The sequence below is a fragment of the Anomalospiza imberbis genome, chromosome Z, assembly GCF_031753505.1.
Source record: "Anomalospiza imberbis isolate Cuckoo-Finch-1a 21T00152 chromosome Z, ASM3175350v1, whole genome shotgun sequence".
Lineage (NCBI taxonomy): Eukaryota > Metazoa > Chordata > Aves > Passeriformes > Viduidae > Anomalospiza > Anomalospiza imberbis.
In genome coordinates, this window is record NC_089721.1 from 46,848,351 (window position 1) to 46,863,541 (window position 15,191).

The 15,191-nt window shown below is 35.3% G+C and overlaps 1 protein-coding gene across 1 annotated transcript in view; it reads right to left on the reverse strand.

Annotated features, from left to right (window-relative positions):
- Nucleotides 1–473: 473 nt before the first annotated feature.
- Nucleotides 474–15,191, reverse strand: part of TMC1 (transmembrane channel like 1) — an 82,618-nt gene continuing 67,900 nt past the window's right edge. Inside the window, exons 12-21 of the mRNA XM_068175897.1 lie at nt 14,828–15,022; nt 12,695–12,874; nt 12,323–12,475; nt 10,989–11,117; nt 7,990–8,057; nt 6,198–6,437; nt 3,730–3,855; nt 2,070–2,148; nt 1,839–1,974; nt 474–987 (exon numbers count right to left, since the gene is read on the reverse strand). Coding sequence (XP_068031998.1) covers nt 719–987; nt 1,839–1,974; nt 2,070–2,148; nt 3,730–3,855; nt 6,198–6,437; nt 7,990–8,057; nt 10,989–11,117; nt 12,323–12,475; nt 12,695–12,874; nt 14,828–15,022 — 1,575 coding nt within the window. The 3' untranslated portion in view covers nt 474–718. The remainder of the gene's footprint in view (nt 988–1,838; nt 1,975–2,069; nt 2,149–3,729; nt 3,856–6,197; nt 6,438–7,989; nt 8,058–10,988; nt 11,118–12,322; nt 12,476–12,694; nt 12,875–14,827; nt 15,023–15,191) is intronic.

A 15,191-nucleotide genomic window follows, 5' to 3' on the forward strand; every position in this document is an offset into this window, starting at 1 on the left:
GTCTTACCTCCATTCCCCAAATATGTTTTCCTGCACAGGAGATACTCCTTTACCACTCTGATTTTTAAAATGTGTTTCTAGTCTTTAAGAATGTGACAAAACTATTACTAGCTGAAAGTGGTAGTGTAATAGGAGTTAAATTTTCTTCTTAGTTACAGGTAAACCACTGGTTTTCTTTTTCCTTTTTAACACTTTTACAGAGACTGTAGATGGAATCATGCAGATTTCCCTAGTTTTGGTCCTAGTTTCCCCATATACAATCTGAAATCTTTGGCTAAGCATGTTTGAACTTCAGAGGACAAGATATATGAAGGGTTTAACTGATTCTCATAAACTACACAAAGTTGTGCTTCCAGTGAAATGTTCTTCTAAGAAAAAGGAAAAGATATTAGGGACAATATTTCAAGCTTTTAAGAAAAGTCATCTGAATACAAATTGTTTTTTGCTCTTCTAACAAGTATCCCCAGTAAAAATCTGTAATTTTAGCAATTTATTGATACAGACAACACATTTTCACAATGCCTTCAAATGCAAGAAGACGTATGCCATGTTTTCTTCTGAAGCTCCCATGCTGCAGGAAACTGAAGCATGTGGGTTACTTCTATGCACATGAAGATTTACAACAAACATAGCAAGGTTCTGCTCTTACAGGAGTGTGTTTGGGTTTAGGACCATGCTTCTATCCTTCAGTGTCTTATTATACTATTCTTAAGGCTCCTCATCTGTACATGGGAGGGCCCCTGGGCATTCCTGGCTGCATGCCTGGGAGGCATGGATTTCCAGGTGGATAGCCTGGCACTCCAGGCCTCCTGGGCCCCGGTGGCCTTGTCACAGCTATGGATGGTGGAGGAAGGTTTCCTCCTCGGCTCTGTGGAGGATAGTGGCCATTCAGGACCGGGCCAGGATGCTGGAGTGTCTGAGAGGAGCTGGCTTCTTGTGGCTGGCCTGTCATCTTTGATCCATTGCCATCTTGTCCTTTCTTGCTGTCTGAAATGTGTTTGGAGGACAGAATTAACAAATGATCATGCAAGCCTGAAGCGCCCTGAAATTCAGCAGCTGCCTGACTATCCTAGAGTGCAGTAGAAAGCCTGGGCCTCCCCTCCCCAAACCTGGGGTAATACACCTTCATGACCTTTGTGCTCTATTTTCCATCCATTTTTTTCTGCAAGGCTCCCATGGGGGTATGTGGGAAATCTTTCAAGACGCACTTAGATATTGTCAATCAATGGTGATGAAGGCAGTGATGAAGACATGGCTCTTCCAAAGACATTCATGTCTCAGCTGGGTTTTCCTCCTAGGCTTGAGGCAGTTTAGTAGCTGTAGGGCATGTGTGCATGATGAGGGAAAGGAAACAGACAGCACAATCCCTTAGGACAGACTGACACCCACCTGCACCAGCCAGACTTTCTGATAAGAGTTGCTTACTGTGTTCTTACTACACCTTCTCCAGGTGAACCTGGCACAGGTGGCAAATACTTTCCTGCATAGTTCTGGGTCAATAAAATGCAATGGAAGTGTAGAAGATGTAGACTTTGACTGGTGTGTGATAGATAAGAAGGATCACTGACACTTAGACAGGCTTTGATTGCCTTTTTTTCAACAGGGCTGTGACTTTCAGTTCATTACAGTTCAGCTTTTTACTTTAGTGTTGCCAGGTATGGAATAATGTTGCAATATTTCTTAAAGGAGGCAAAGAAAGAAATAGGCTAATACTTGTGATTCAGCATTGTGAAGGTGTTTCAGGAGATTATAGCAGAGGAAGCAGTCAAGGCAGTGAGGAAGTCGAGGCTCACACATACATTAGTTACTCATCATGAGACATTCAAACCAATTCTTACCTTTGTTTGGAGTGGATTCATCTTGCTTGTCTCCTTTAGGTTTTGCTGGTGGTGGTTCTGTCTCAAATGGATTTTCTTCTTCTTTGTTTGTTTTTTGTGCCTTTTGTTTATTTCTTCTTTTATTTTCTTCTGCTTGCTAATGACAAGGAGACAGAGGGCATTTTTTAGTGACCCAGACAGCCTCTCTAATATTTAGTAAAATACAAAAAATCGTTAATTCTCTATTCTTACACTTTGTAACTTCTTCTTAAGTTCCAAGTTAGCTTCCTTGTAGGATTTGGATGTTGCGTTGAGATAATAAATGCTCAGGCTAAATTTTAAAAATAATAGTTTCTTGTTAGACAATGATTTAAATATAAAAACATTGCTTTGGCAGAACATTCCTTTAGCAACCATTACAGTTATGATAATATAAGGTTTGAATCTTTTTCTCATTTATTGTACTTAACCAGTACTAATATTTTGACAATGAGTAATGTGCTTCCTTACATTATGAGGAAGGCACTGTTATTTCTGGGGGGGAAATGAAAGAAAATATTCTATCCATTAATATTCTATATTCAATCCTATAGTATTTAAGAAAGATGTTTCATTAAGAAGTGCTTAACTGTGAAGTTACATCTATAGAATAACTTATAAAAGTTAATTCTCATGACATACATTAAAAATGAGTAAATCACATTTATGAAAGTTTCTGAGCAAATATTGTATGCAATCTGAAATACTGTAAAGAAAACAACCAAAATAATATTCCTTATTCCTTTTTTTTTTCCAGTTATTACTTCCTTCTTCTACTAAGAAAAAAAATAAGAATATTTTCGTGTTTTAGTTTATGGAATTACTATTGTGAAAACTTTATGAAATTAATAGTTTTCACTATCCTGATTTAATAAGAAAAAATCTGCTATGATGTCTTTAATTGACATAAGCAGTAAATAATTAATCAGCATAAGCTGTTTCCTCTGCTTTGCCTGATTTTGCCTTGTATTTTCCCTCTTTTTTTTTGGTTCTCTTTATTTTTAAATACCTGTCTTTACTCTTTGCAGCTGAGGGTTAAAATAGAATATGCTGTTAAGTGAACCTTGGCAAAATTTCATCTCAATATTTCATATTGCTCATATAAAATCCTTTTGTAATTTCTGTTGTGCTCTGTAGTGTCTACATTTATTTGCAGTTCTGCAATGCAAAATTAAATCCCAGCATATTTTTGTATCAAATTAAATTTTAGTTCAGCAGAATACTAAATACCCAGTATAATAACCCATTCAAGCAGGTTACAATGCCTTGACAAAATAGGACTCAATACAGTCTCTAAGAGCAAATATTCCAGGGCCATTTTTCTTTACCAGTTACTGGGTTACTCACAAAAATCTCTACTGGCCTTATTTCACAAAGCCTCCAAAACTCTATCTCACACCCCTGTCTCAATAATATAGAGTACAGTCTTTATCAGTTAAAGACACTGAAGATCATATTCACTGAAAGTTACTGAGAATAACTCTGCTACATGATGTTCATGTTTCTATTGAACTCGCTAAGGACTTATGATGTGCTGTTCTGCAAACTGGACAAGCTGATCAATGTCAAAATATTACAAATTCCCTATGGGCCTTTTACATTTTAATAGTTTTCTATCTTTTGTGGCAGGACCAACATTTTTTAAAAGTATTTCTAAAGCAAAAAGAAAGACATTGAATAAAAAAGAGATATCAATCTTTCTGCAAATGCACATCAAGTATGCGCAAAGAAAAGACTCATGAATTGTTCAAGTCTCTCATCACTGCACAATCAGCACTGCATTTCTTAGATATTCAGGCAGCGATGATTCAGAGTGAAAGAAACTTATCACACCTTAAATACAGCAAGCATTGAGTTAATATTCTGTACGTACACCATCAGCAATATAAAGGGTAGGATAAGTCCAGGGTTAGAGGCATAACCAAATACCTTCCCAAACCAGGAAGGAAAGTCGTGCTCCAGAGTTTCTGATATGACTTCAAACATTCTAGTCTTCCCACTATTAAACAGAAAAGTTGATAATATCACATACAAATATTATGGCAACTATGAATATATAAGCTAATCACATCACATCAAACCTGGAAAAAAGATAATATATGGTATGTTAACATTATTTAAAACATTACACTCTGAAGGGAATAGTGTCTAAAGTAGTATTTATGTATTCTAAGACATAAAAAGGACACCAAAATTCTTATTGTATGCTAATAGATTTTGCCAGGTTACTACCCAAATTATTCCTCAGTAAATCAATGTATGAGTTATAAACTCCATACCATCAACCAACAAACAAAGTATTATATGTGCTCTATGAAGTCATGGGGGAAAAAAATTCAAATCCTCTTTTTTACATTTGACAAGATAAAGTGGTCGGCTTGCAATTGTTTTTTGTTCCGCCCAGTTCTCCTTTCTCTTTGATGTGTACCAGTGCTACACAAGTCAGGGGCTGTGTTTCAGGATATTTTTATTGTTGTTGCAGAAATATAGTTACCTTTATAGGTAATTGTTCCAGCTTATTTATAAAGTTTTTTTCTTCCTAGACTATTTTCCTTCTGTAGTGTATCAATAGATGTTTCTGAAAATCCCTTTCTGTTTATTTTGCCTTTTTCTGTGCCTCGTGGCACAGAAGTTTGTCATTTTTGACCTGGACAAGACTGGAAAAATGGATCTCTGTGTATCAATTCTAATTAGTAGTTCTACTTAGTTGTAGGAATTGTCACCAAAATGCTGTGTTGATTGTCCCGTCATTGAAGAATTCTGTCACTGCTTTTCAGTTCTGGTAAAGAATTTCTTACAAATGGGTCTTTTTCTAAATTTTTTCTCAATGTTTACACTTCCTTTCAAGTAATATAAAAATTTTGCAGGTAGAATTCTTCAGACTTGTTCTTTCTCTCTATTTGCCCAACCCACTCAGAGTAGATGAGAAATTCCATCCTCTGCTCTCTTCATGCTCTTCAGCATGCACAAAGCTTTTTCTACTGCACTATTGCTAATTCTGTCCTGTCTTCCCTACTCCTGGCAGGTCTCTGTTGAATTTTGTATGTTGCTTTATTTATTTTTTTATAAATAATATATATTTATTCACTTACTGTTCAACTGTGGCATTACCTATACTGAGTCTGAATGAACCTTCATCAGTTTCAAGTGCTCCCATCAAAAGCTACATTGAAGGTTTCACTTTTTGATGAAGAACAACATATCTCTGCACATGACAAAGTGGCAAGCATTATCCTTCTCATTTTGAAGAGTAATTTCACCATTTATTTAATACCAAATTCGATTGCTGCTGCTACTCAGATCTGACCTCAAATATTTCCCTCAATATTTTTTTGCTAGGACTCAAAAAAAGAAAATCTTAATTTATATCACTTGTTTTGTTGTAAATTCTTCTCTAAATTCAAATAATTTTCTGTGCCATCAGAACTTTTGTCATGTCATGTGATTCTCCCATTTAGGTACCTATGACTATTGCAATGACAATCTGTCATTTTGTCTTTTCCCAGATTTAATGTGGTGAGACTTCTGTTCCTTTACAAAGTGCACTGGGGATCACACAGATGTTATTTTAGTCACAAGAGTAATATATTATTTAAACCTTTCATTGCAACCAGAATGCCTCTTTTATGGTTCTCCTACTCTTGCTTTGTTAATATTTTGCTCAAAAACAAAGGCTAAAGACTTTTAAAATTTTTTATTTCTTATCTTTTCTGTTGTCATGTGATACAACACATTATAACTGTATCTTATGTTACCTGGCAGGTAATGATTAAAATGATCCTAGACTTTCCAGGTACTGTGCACAGGAGAAAGCGTGGTGAAGTCTAAACTACCTTGAATTCAAGATGCGTGTGCAGGGCAGGCCTAGGTGTTTAGAAAAAATTCATGACTATGGAGGCCTTGAAGACTTCAAAAACAAGCCTCACAATGGTAGTACAGACACATGAAATTCTGTGAACTGGAGAGAGTCGAGGCATTCAAAGACTGAACCACAGTACATTTATCACCCTCACGCATTCCGATCTGCCCTTCGTACAGGGCATATAGACATTTCCTAAAATGCATCTCTTTCAAACACAGCAGGTCACTGCTCTACTCCATAAGAATAATTTTTTTTTCAGTACAGCAGTAATATTTTTTTTTTCATTGAAATCAACAGTTTTCCAGGATTCCTGCTTCGGGAATTATCCACAATGAGAAATACATCACAATTAAACACTCAGCATATCAGGTGCTAATGCTTATTATAGAGGTACTTTTTCGTTACTGCATCATTCACTGTGATGTATGGAAGCAGTTCATTGCAACAATTACAAAAGATGGAAGTAAAATGCAAAGAACCTGAAAGGACCACAGTCAAAAGATGGTGGAATGGAGACAATGGTGTACACAGCAGGCAGAGTGGAGAGAAAGAGGATGAAAAGCAGCATGGCCATGTAGAAGTTATTGGATCTGGAAGCCTTGAAAACCCGTTCTTGGGGGACATTGCAGCACATCACTGCCCAGCACTGCAGGTACATCGATGTGTGGAGGCGGAACACATTGATTGCTGGGAGACATGGAGCATAAAAAGATCCCATCCTAGAAGAGAAGCAAATAAATAAAATAACCGCTATATTATAGGATTTCTGTCTTTCCAGGTATGCCACACATTCCTTCTGTCAATGAGTTTTGCACACTGTGCACTCAGAAATTCATATAGCAAATTTTATGGGGTTTTTTAATTGGTCTTTGCTCTTTTATAAAAAAGCTTGAAGGTGTATGTAGACAATTATCTGTATGAACTTTTTTTTTTCAAAGTCCTCTTTCTCTGCAAATCAAATGAGGACTTTGTGAAATATTATTCACTTTTAAGTTTTCCAGGTAGCATCTTGCTTGTGTCATGCAAAAAAAGGATAGCCATAAAACTAGGTATTACCAATTCCTACAGCTAGATGTAAATAAAATAATTTCATTCATAATTTATTATTTTTATTGATATACTAGCACTTTTTTTGGAAGGATATTTTTTCTTAATTGACATTTATTTTAATTGCTGTTGCCAGGGTTATTTAGTGCTTCATGCCAACAATCTGTTTATTGACTTTGTTAAATATGCTTTTTTCCTTATTATATATGGTTACATGGTTATGACACTGAAATAGTTGGCACATTTTTATTTTTATCACACCTTGCTTCTTGTGTCATGCTGACTGAAGAGCAGCTAAATTCATTTTTCTGGCCAAATGGTACAGAATACAAGAGATTGGGAACCTGCTTCTTCCTTAATCCTTGCCCTTGTGATCAGGTGGCAAGGTGATCAAGCTAAGTTGCTTTGCCCCTGAGTGCCTTGGACATCCTATTTATAAACTGGAAATACATTTATATTAGGGTTGGAAAGACCTTCTGAGTACAGAAAAATGACAAGCTTTATTATATTAATATATCCCCTTCCTCTTTTCATGTATCTTGAATGAAAAGATAAAGGGCTTTACAGAAGGAACAGCTTTTATCACACAAAAAAGCCTGATCAGCTAAGTCATATTAAATGTAAAAAACTAGGTTTTAGCAAAAAGTGACAAGCCAAGTGCCTGCAGAGACCTGTTCCTGTGGAAGTCTGAGCATGTTGCATGAGGACTCTACATGCTGGTGCTCTTTACCAGTCATGTAAAGTCCAGAAATAGTATGAAAATCTACACCTTTTCTCCTCTACATCTAAGGACTAATGCTGCAGCAGTAGTATTGTTTACACATTCATGTGAGAGCACAGATAGGTATAAATACATTTGTTTTAAAGCCTTTTTGCACAGGAACATGGGAAAATAATGGTAAGTTTCACTGAAAGGCTAAATTTCAAAGCAAAACACTACAGCAAGAAGTCAGTGACCAAAAACGTAAATTTAATCTATGCAGATTTTTACTGGTTAGTCTTATCAACTCAGTGCAAAATCCTGAAATACATGGTCCAATAATCTCAGTCCATAACTAGTTTTGAATTTCTCCAACTGATTGCAGTGTACCAGAGTTTGGTATATATTGAATATACTTCCATCAAATTAAAGAAATGGGATATAATCAGGATTTCAGAAAAATCCTTCCCAGATGCAGATAAATCCCACCATCCTGCAGATACAACATGCTTTGCCACACCTACCAGATCATGCCTTGGTTAAAGATCAGTCCCAGCACATTTCCACTTATATCAAACTCAGAATATGATGGCTGAAAGAAATTATACAGATGTTTTCATTAGGTTTGCACAAAGGGTTTTAAAATGAGTTACAGCAGATGAAAACTCTCACTGTGAAGAAGAGCAGCACATTGGCATCATGTTACAAGGCCTCTTGTTGCAACTTATCAGTGAATGATGAAATAAATTATATAATTCAAGGCTACATGGTAGTCAGCACTTTACTGAAAATCTTTCTGACATTTGTTCAGAGGCAGATGCTAATTGAAAATTAAAAATCATTCTGGGTACTGGGTAAATCTTAAAGCAACAATTCAGAAAATTTCCATTGGAGTGGCCACTGGTAGTCAAAATATTTTGTTCTCCAGTACAGCACCAGCAGTGAAATTTAATGTGATGAAAGTGATTTAATTGATTTAATACCCAATTGAACTCTTGCACTATTTTTCTTTTTTTTTCCTCATATTTCAGTTTTTAAGTTTTCCTTTTATCATTGATAGAGGCTGCCAATCATTTTCTCTTTTTAACATGAATACCTTATTTCTAATATGAGTGTTTGATACTAATTTTTCCTTTAAGATTCAGAACTTTAAGAACTTCATGGGATCTCATTATCTCTTTCTTTGCTATAGAACACCCTGTATTATACATTTTATCTCCAGTGTGAGAGATAAAAATCTCACAAAAATTGTTTACTCTTTTATTTCTGAATTAATAATTTGATCCTTCTTTCTGTTTTTTCAAATCTTTAATCATTTACCCATCTCTTCTTTTACCTTAATTATTGATTTTTTATTTACGAATATTTCCGGTTGTAATCATTGAATGGACTGAATTTAAGCAACAATTGAAAGGCAACACATGTTAATTTGTGTTCATGTGGACCAGATCAAAACTTTCTGCTAAGAAATTGGTGGCTTTAAACTTTTTATTTATACCTGAATGTCTGTTTCAAATATATTACTTATACATTTATAAATATTTTTAATATATTTATACTCCATAGCAGGTGTCTTCCATGATTCACCATAATGATGGACAAAAAGACCATGAGTAATGCATATATTCCAGTTAATAATTATATCGATAAGTGAGAGAGGGTAAGAGGGGCATGAGATGCAAAAATAACAATTCCCTTGTGGCTGAAACAAGACAAAAAGATTCTACTGAAGTCTCCAATTAAAGCCACAATTTTGACTTGTACTGTGCTGTGCTGTTAGAATATTTCAAGTTCCTGCACTCTATCCGTGTAATTTTGTGCCTATACAAATATAGCTCTGTTTACAGTGAAGCGATATATTTATGTCACATGTATTTATAGACTTGCTAAAATAAGGGGGAAAATTAAATAGATGACTAATATTACAGTTGAAAAGCAGTTGACTAAAGAGATCTGTATAGGCTAGAATATCAAAAGAAACATGGAGATATTAATAAAATCATACAGAATCAAATAATGTACAACTGTTTTTTGTAACATAGGTGCTAGGAATAACATATTAAATTATTTGAAATCCAATTTTTAAACAAATAAAAATAAGGTCTTCCCACAAAACATGCAAGTTAGTCTCTGGAATTCTTCACCAGTGGACATCTTGATCATCAAAAATATTTTTCTTGTAGCAAAAGGCTGAAAATTAATGGATATGTATCCATGGCCACTAACCACAGAGACATAGGTATAGCTACTTCCTAAGGAAGGTTTTCAAAGGAGCTATTTCCAGAAATTCAGTGATTTCCAGTTTCAACTTCCACTTCCAGCAGTTGTTTCAGGCAGCTTACTGGACCTGGGGACCACAATGGACCAGACCATTACAGACATTCCAATATACTGCCAAATAAATATGTCAATTATAAAATGGTTTCAGGATCCTCTACAAGCAGATACATTGTTGCCAATTTTTCTGCTCATTCTATATTTAAACTCTTCCATTTGATTTTGATATAGCAACAGCTATTACCTGTTTGACCACAACCTGACTAGCTAGTAGACTTTGTCCATCCCTACACTAGTCCGGTTAGAAGGTAAAACCTAGAAATAATGCTGAAATTTCATGGGAGTCAGCAAGTAAGAATGATATTGCTGCACCAGAAACAAGAGTTTTTTAACTGAAAACATGAAAATTTTCACTTCCTCTGGAAAACTGGGATTTCCCAAGATGCAGTTCTTAGCAATGCAAGAAATTTTTATGTGTATGAAGATAAAATTTTAATGAAAGAAGGTGAAAATTACAGCTATGATGGCTGCTTATGCAGAGGTACCCTTGATAGTCTTAAATGACATAGCTCTTTTCTGTACTTCTCACTTCTCAGTAAGTACAAAAGAGGCTTCAGGAGCTTCACAAGCTTTGACAATACCATGACTACTACTTAAAAGATGAAAAACAGCATCAGACCCCTGAAAGCATAAGTAGCTGGCAAATTCAACTTGGATCAGGTCAGTGTGAGACTGCAAGTCTCAACTCCCAAGTGAAGAGTTCTATGTCTGCTTATGTTATGGGCCTTACTAACTTTACATCAGCTAAACTAATTCTAATGAAATATATATATATATATATATATATATATATATATATATATATATATAGTAATACTTCTAGAACAGGATCTTTCATATTTTTCTCAAGAACTATGTGCTTGAAAACCCTATCCAATCAATGAGATTGTATTCTGTGGAATGTCCAAATAGTGAATGTGTGAAAAATGTGTGCTCTTACAAACAAAATAAAATATGCTTTTACAAAATAAAATAAATTAAAGAAGTCTTAAAGTTACCAAAGTCTAAAGAAGAAAAATATTAAGATATAAGCAAAATGCAAGAAAAACTAACACCATGTAGTTCAGGGATTTTTAACGTGGTGTATCTAACTAAATGTTAACTCTGTAGCATTGAAAGGAAAATTAACTTCGTTACTAAATTGTGAAATGATGGAGAGCAAAGACATTTTAAATCAGATACTTACAAATCCGTACTCCAAATCCCAGCACCAGCAATAATTGAAAAACCTAACAAAGACAGCTCTCAAAAAATCGCCGATTAGAATTGTGATGTATGTTGTCATCATGTCAGAGACTGTCAGGCGCACAAATTCCTGTTAGAGCAATATTCTCTTTTAAGAATACATTTAAGAAATTAATAGTTGCAATAATAATTAAATACTGTAGTAGATCTGTAATTGTGCTGATCCTGCTTCAACATGTACAAAACTCTTAACTTTTCTACATTCAGTGAATCTGTAATGTGTCAGAACTACTGCCCCTCATTTTCTAGAGTCCTTAAACTGCTTTTGACCCCTTTGACTTTGAGAAGATTAAAAAAAAAAAAAAAAAAAAAAAAAAAAAAAGTGAGTAGCTTCTTTCTCAAGCAGTTTCAATCTCCAGTGGATATGGAGAGAAAGTAAGAAAATCCTAATGCAAATCCTCATGCCTCTACTTTTATTTTAGGATTTTTATGTTTCACTAAAACCTGCTGTAACAGGCCTTACCCCAACAGCCCAGAAAGCTATTACTCTCCGTGATATTAAATTAAGGGTAAAATTATTTCAGTTATGAGCTTTTGGTCTTTGCTTCTTATTCAGCATCAGTGAAAAGTGAGGGCGGATTTTTCTGCCTATATGGTCCCTGCTGGTGATTTATTCATTTGGGAGGACAGATTGTCGGAGTGATTGAGAAACAACAAAATTGATTCAATAGTGAATTTGTTGTCATGGACAAGTCAACAACAATTAAGTAGGATCAAATAGAGGGAAAGGGCATGTTAGAAAATTGTTTGGAAACCACATTTTATACTAGTGGGTCAATAAGAATAAATGTTTAACTGAATCAGATAAAATATTTGAGCAGATTTTATACTAAACTTTTATTGTTCTTTGGCATTATTTTGCTTGGCTAAAGACAGATATGCCTTCTCAAAAGCATACTGCTGTAAGAGCTGCCTTACATACATGTCCCTTTTGAGCTACTCCTTTATTTTTTTAAAATTAGTAGACGAGCAAGGCAAAGATGGCATCAGGAAGAGGAAAATAAATTAGGAGGCTAGAGGAAATGAGAGGGAAAAAATAAATGCTTTCAATTTGTCAACTAACAGAAGAAAAAATTTCTTGTTAGACAGGATTCAAAGAAAACAGAATAATTTTTTAAAAACTTTTAGTTCAAGAGAAAGTTCCACATCAGTTTCTTCTCACATTTTCTCATGTAAATGACACTTGTTAGCCAAAATAAAGAGGATTTAGATATCATATCTTGTAAGAGATTGTATGACCTATTTTCAGATCTGAGGTCCAAGCAGCTACATTACCTGTCCTACCATTGTTTCCCAACATGGCCCTCTGGGGACATCAGCAGGATCCACCTGTATTGGAGGAGCAGTTGAATTCTCTGGAATAGTACCATTGTACAGACTGGCTTCCCATATTGTCATGTTATATTTCACTATCTTTTCTTCTTCCAACTAAGTAAAGAAATAAATCAGGGGAGAAAAAATCCACATGAATTGGTTACCAACCCTCAAGCTTGTCTCTTCCAAAATTCCCATTGCTAGCTTAGGTAAATGTAATTTGCAGAACAGAAACAAAAGAATGCCTTCCACTGATATGTCTGGGACTGACTGGAATGCGTCAGTGCTGCCCAGCAACATGTCAAACACAGTGAAGGGAAGTAAATATCTTGCCTTGAGGTTGATTTCATCCATTAGGGCAATAATGAAAGTGTAGAGATTGCCAAGAAAAAGAGCAAAGATTCTTCCCAGCTGCCATCTTAGAGCTATTCGAGGGTGATAATTTTCCAGAGAACTGATTACATCAAATAAAGTTGGACAGAACATTCCTAAAAGTGACATAACCGTGTTCACCTGAGGAGGGGGAAAAAAGTTTACAGTGAAATGTTAGACACAAATTCTCCTATTAATTCTGATTTGGGTGAAAACTGTATTTCTATTACTACTTTTTACTTGGTATTTGATTTAATAAAAACCAAAATCCACTCTGAGTATCACAAGCTGATAAAATCCACATACCATCCCAGTCTGCGTCTTTCCACTAATTATCCCCTTCCATGACACACTAGACAAATGAATCTGAACTGTGTTCTTACATAACTAGGAACTGCTGATATGGAGAGGGAGATAAAAAAATTTACAGCATTAAAGAGAGAGAAGGGGAGTCAGAGAGAGAAAGGTCTTTTCCACTAAGTCATCAGCATCCCTTTATTTTGCTGTGAACTTCAGGAACACATGACAAAAAATATATTTACCCTGGATTTCTCTATCACATATAAACCATGTTCAATCCCGTAATCAATCTAGTATAATAAAATTTTCTACAATAGCAGCTTAATATTTTCATGAAGAATGTCAATTTATAATATTGCTCCTTGCCTTGCACATAGGAGCTGCACTTTTGTTCACTTAAAGTTTTACATTAGGTGTCGGGACTTTTTTCTGATCAAATTCTCAATTCCTATATTAATGATGCAAACATAAGAAAATTTGATCTATAGAATTAGAAAAATGTGTGAGTTTCACTCAGAGGCCAAATATATTTATCCAATTAATTATTACTATCCAATCAAGAGGAATGTTCTGTACTCACAAATATGTTAATTACCTGTCAATAGGAAAATTTTTTAGCCAAGTAATGTCAGTATTTTTTTACCCACTCTGCTTTAGAGACACACCTGCTCCAGATCTTAGTTCTGTCACCTTAGAAATATATTTTTATTACAGAAAAAAAAGCAAAACTATTAATATAAAGACAAATGTTACCTACTTTCCTGATTACATCATAACCTAACATAACAACCTTTGGTACCCCAGTTTTTGTTAGTACAAATCTGTTACCACACCTTTAAGCTGAGAGAAAGTTGAATTCCTCCAAGCTCCGTTGTCTCAGAACTTGTGCTGCCTTAAACCAGAAGTTTTGTACATAATTTTTCCATCAAACTAAAATGTGATAATAAGTAACTTAATCTACTCTCAACAGCCCTATTTCTCTGGATTCCAGAAGTGGATTATTTGATATTTTAATGCTACTTTCTCAGTCAGGCTTTGGTGTTGAAATTTCTGGATTGATTTTCCTTGTTCCATCATCACCCTTCTCATCAGCTTTGTGAGGCTAACACCTTTGTGCCTTACTTTAAGTCAGATATGCACTTTACACTCCAGCTCAAAAGATAAGCTTGAAGTAACAAACTAGTTTTACAACACACACAGTAGCATTTTTGCTAAGAAAGTAAATCCTTCAAAGGCTTTCACACAGCACACTAACTTCAGGTGCATACACATACTGTCATAGCAAAAAAAAATCACCATCTTCACTATACACCTCTATCAGGCAGGATGAATCTGGGTTTGAAGAAAGAATTAGGCACAGACTAGGCACAAAAAAATCACACGGGACTCTTGGACAGGGCAAGTGGAACTGGAAGGCATCCATTTCAACCTGTTGCTACACTGCAGAGTTGTATTCATGAGGTGCCAAATAACCTCCTCTGTGCAAGAAGAAGAGTGGGTTCTTGCAAGAAGCAAGAAGAGAGTGGGTTCTCATGAATTCACAGTGTCTGGAAAACAATCCTAAGAGCACAGGGGAGGAAATGTAAAGGCCTCAAATGAAAGCTAAATACTGATGGATATTTGAAAGAGGCAAAGAAGAAATTTGATGAAGTAGGAAGCAGAGAGAAATAAATAATTCTTTTGTTAGACACTTCCCACCCACACAGAATATTTAAACTACCATGGGAAAAAAGGCAACATGCAAAGCATGGGAACACAGTTTCAAAACACATCTATTATAGAAATAGCACGAACTTCATTTCTTTCCCACCACCCGTAGTTCTCCAGACCTTCCAAGGCAAATTGCTGGGATCTTCTGACAACAAAAAAGATGAGGTAGCCACTTCCAGCAAGTGTGCATAGGGCTAAGAAGTTAGCAAGAACTCTTAGGAATCGAGTCAAATGAATATTTTCTTCTTTTCGGCTCTCCTGCTCCTCCACAATTGCTTCCTGCACTTGTTAGAAAGAAAAGAATATTATGAATACTTTAATGGTCAAGGCCCCACATTGTTTCCTCAATTGTTAGAAGTCAGTTAAATAAATTACAAATATGAAAATGGATATCTGGGGTTCATGTTTTGAGATGAATGTATATTATCTCATAAAGTCTTGTTCAGGT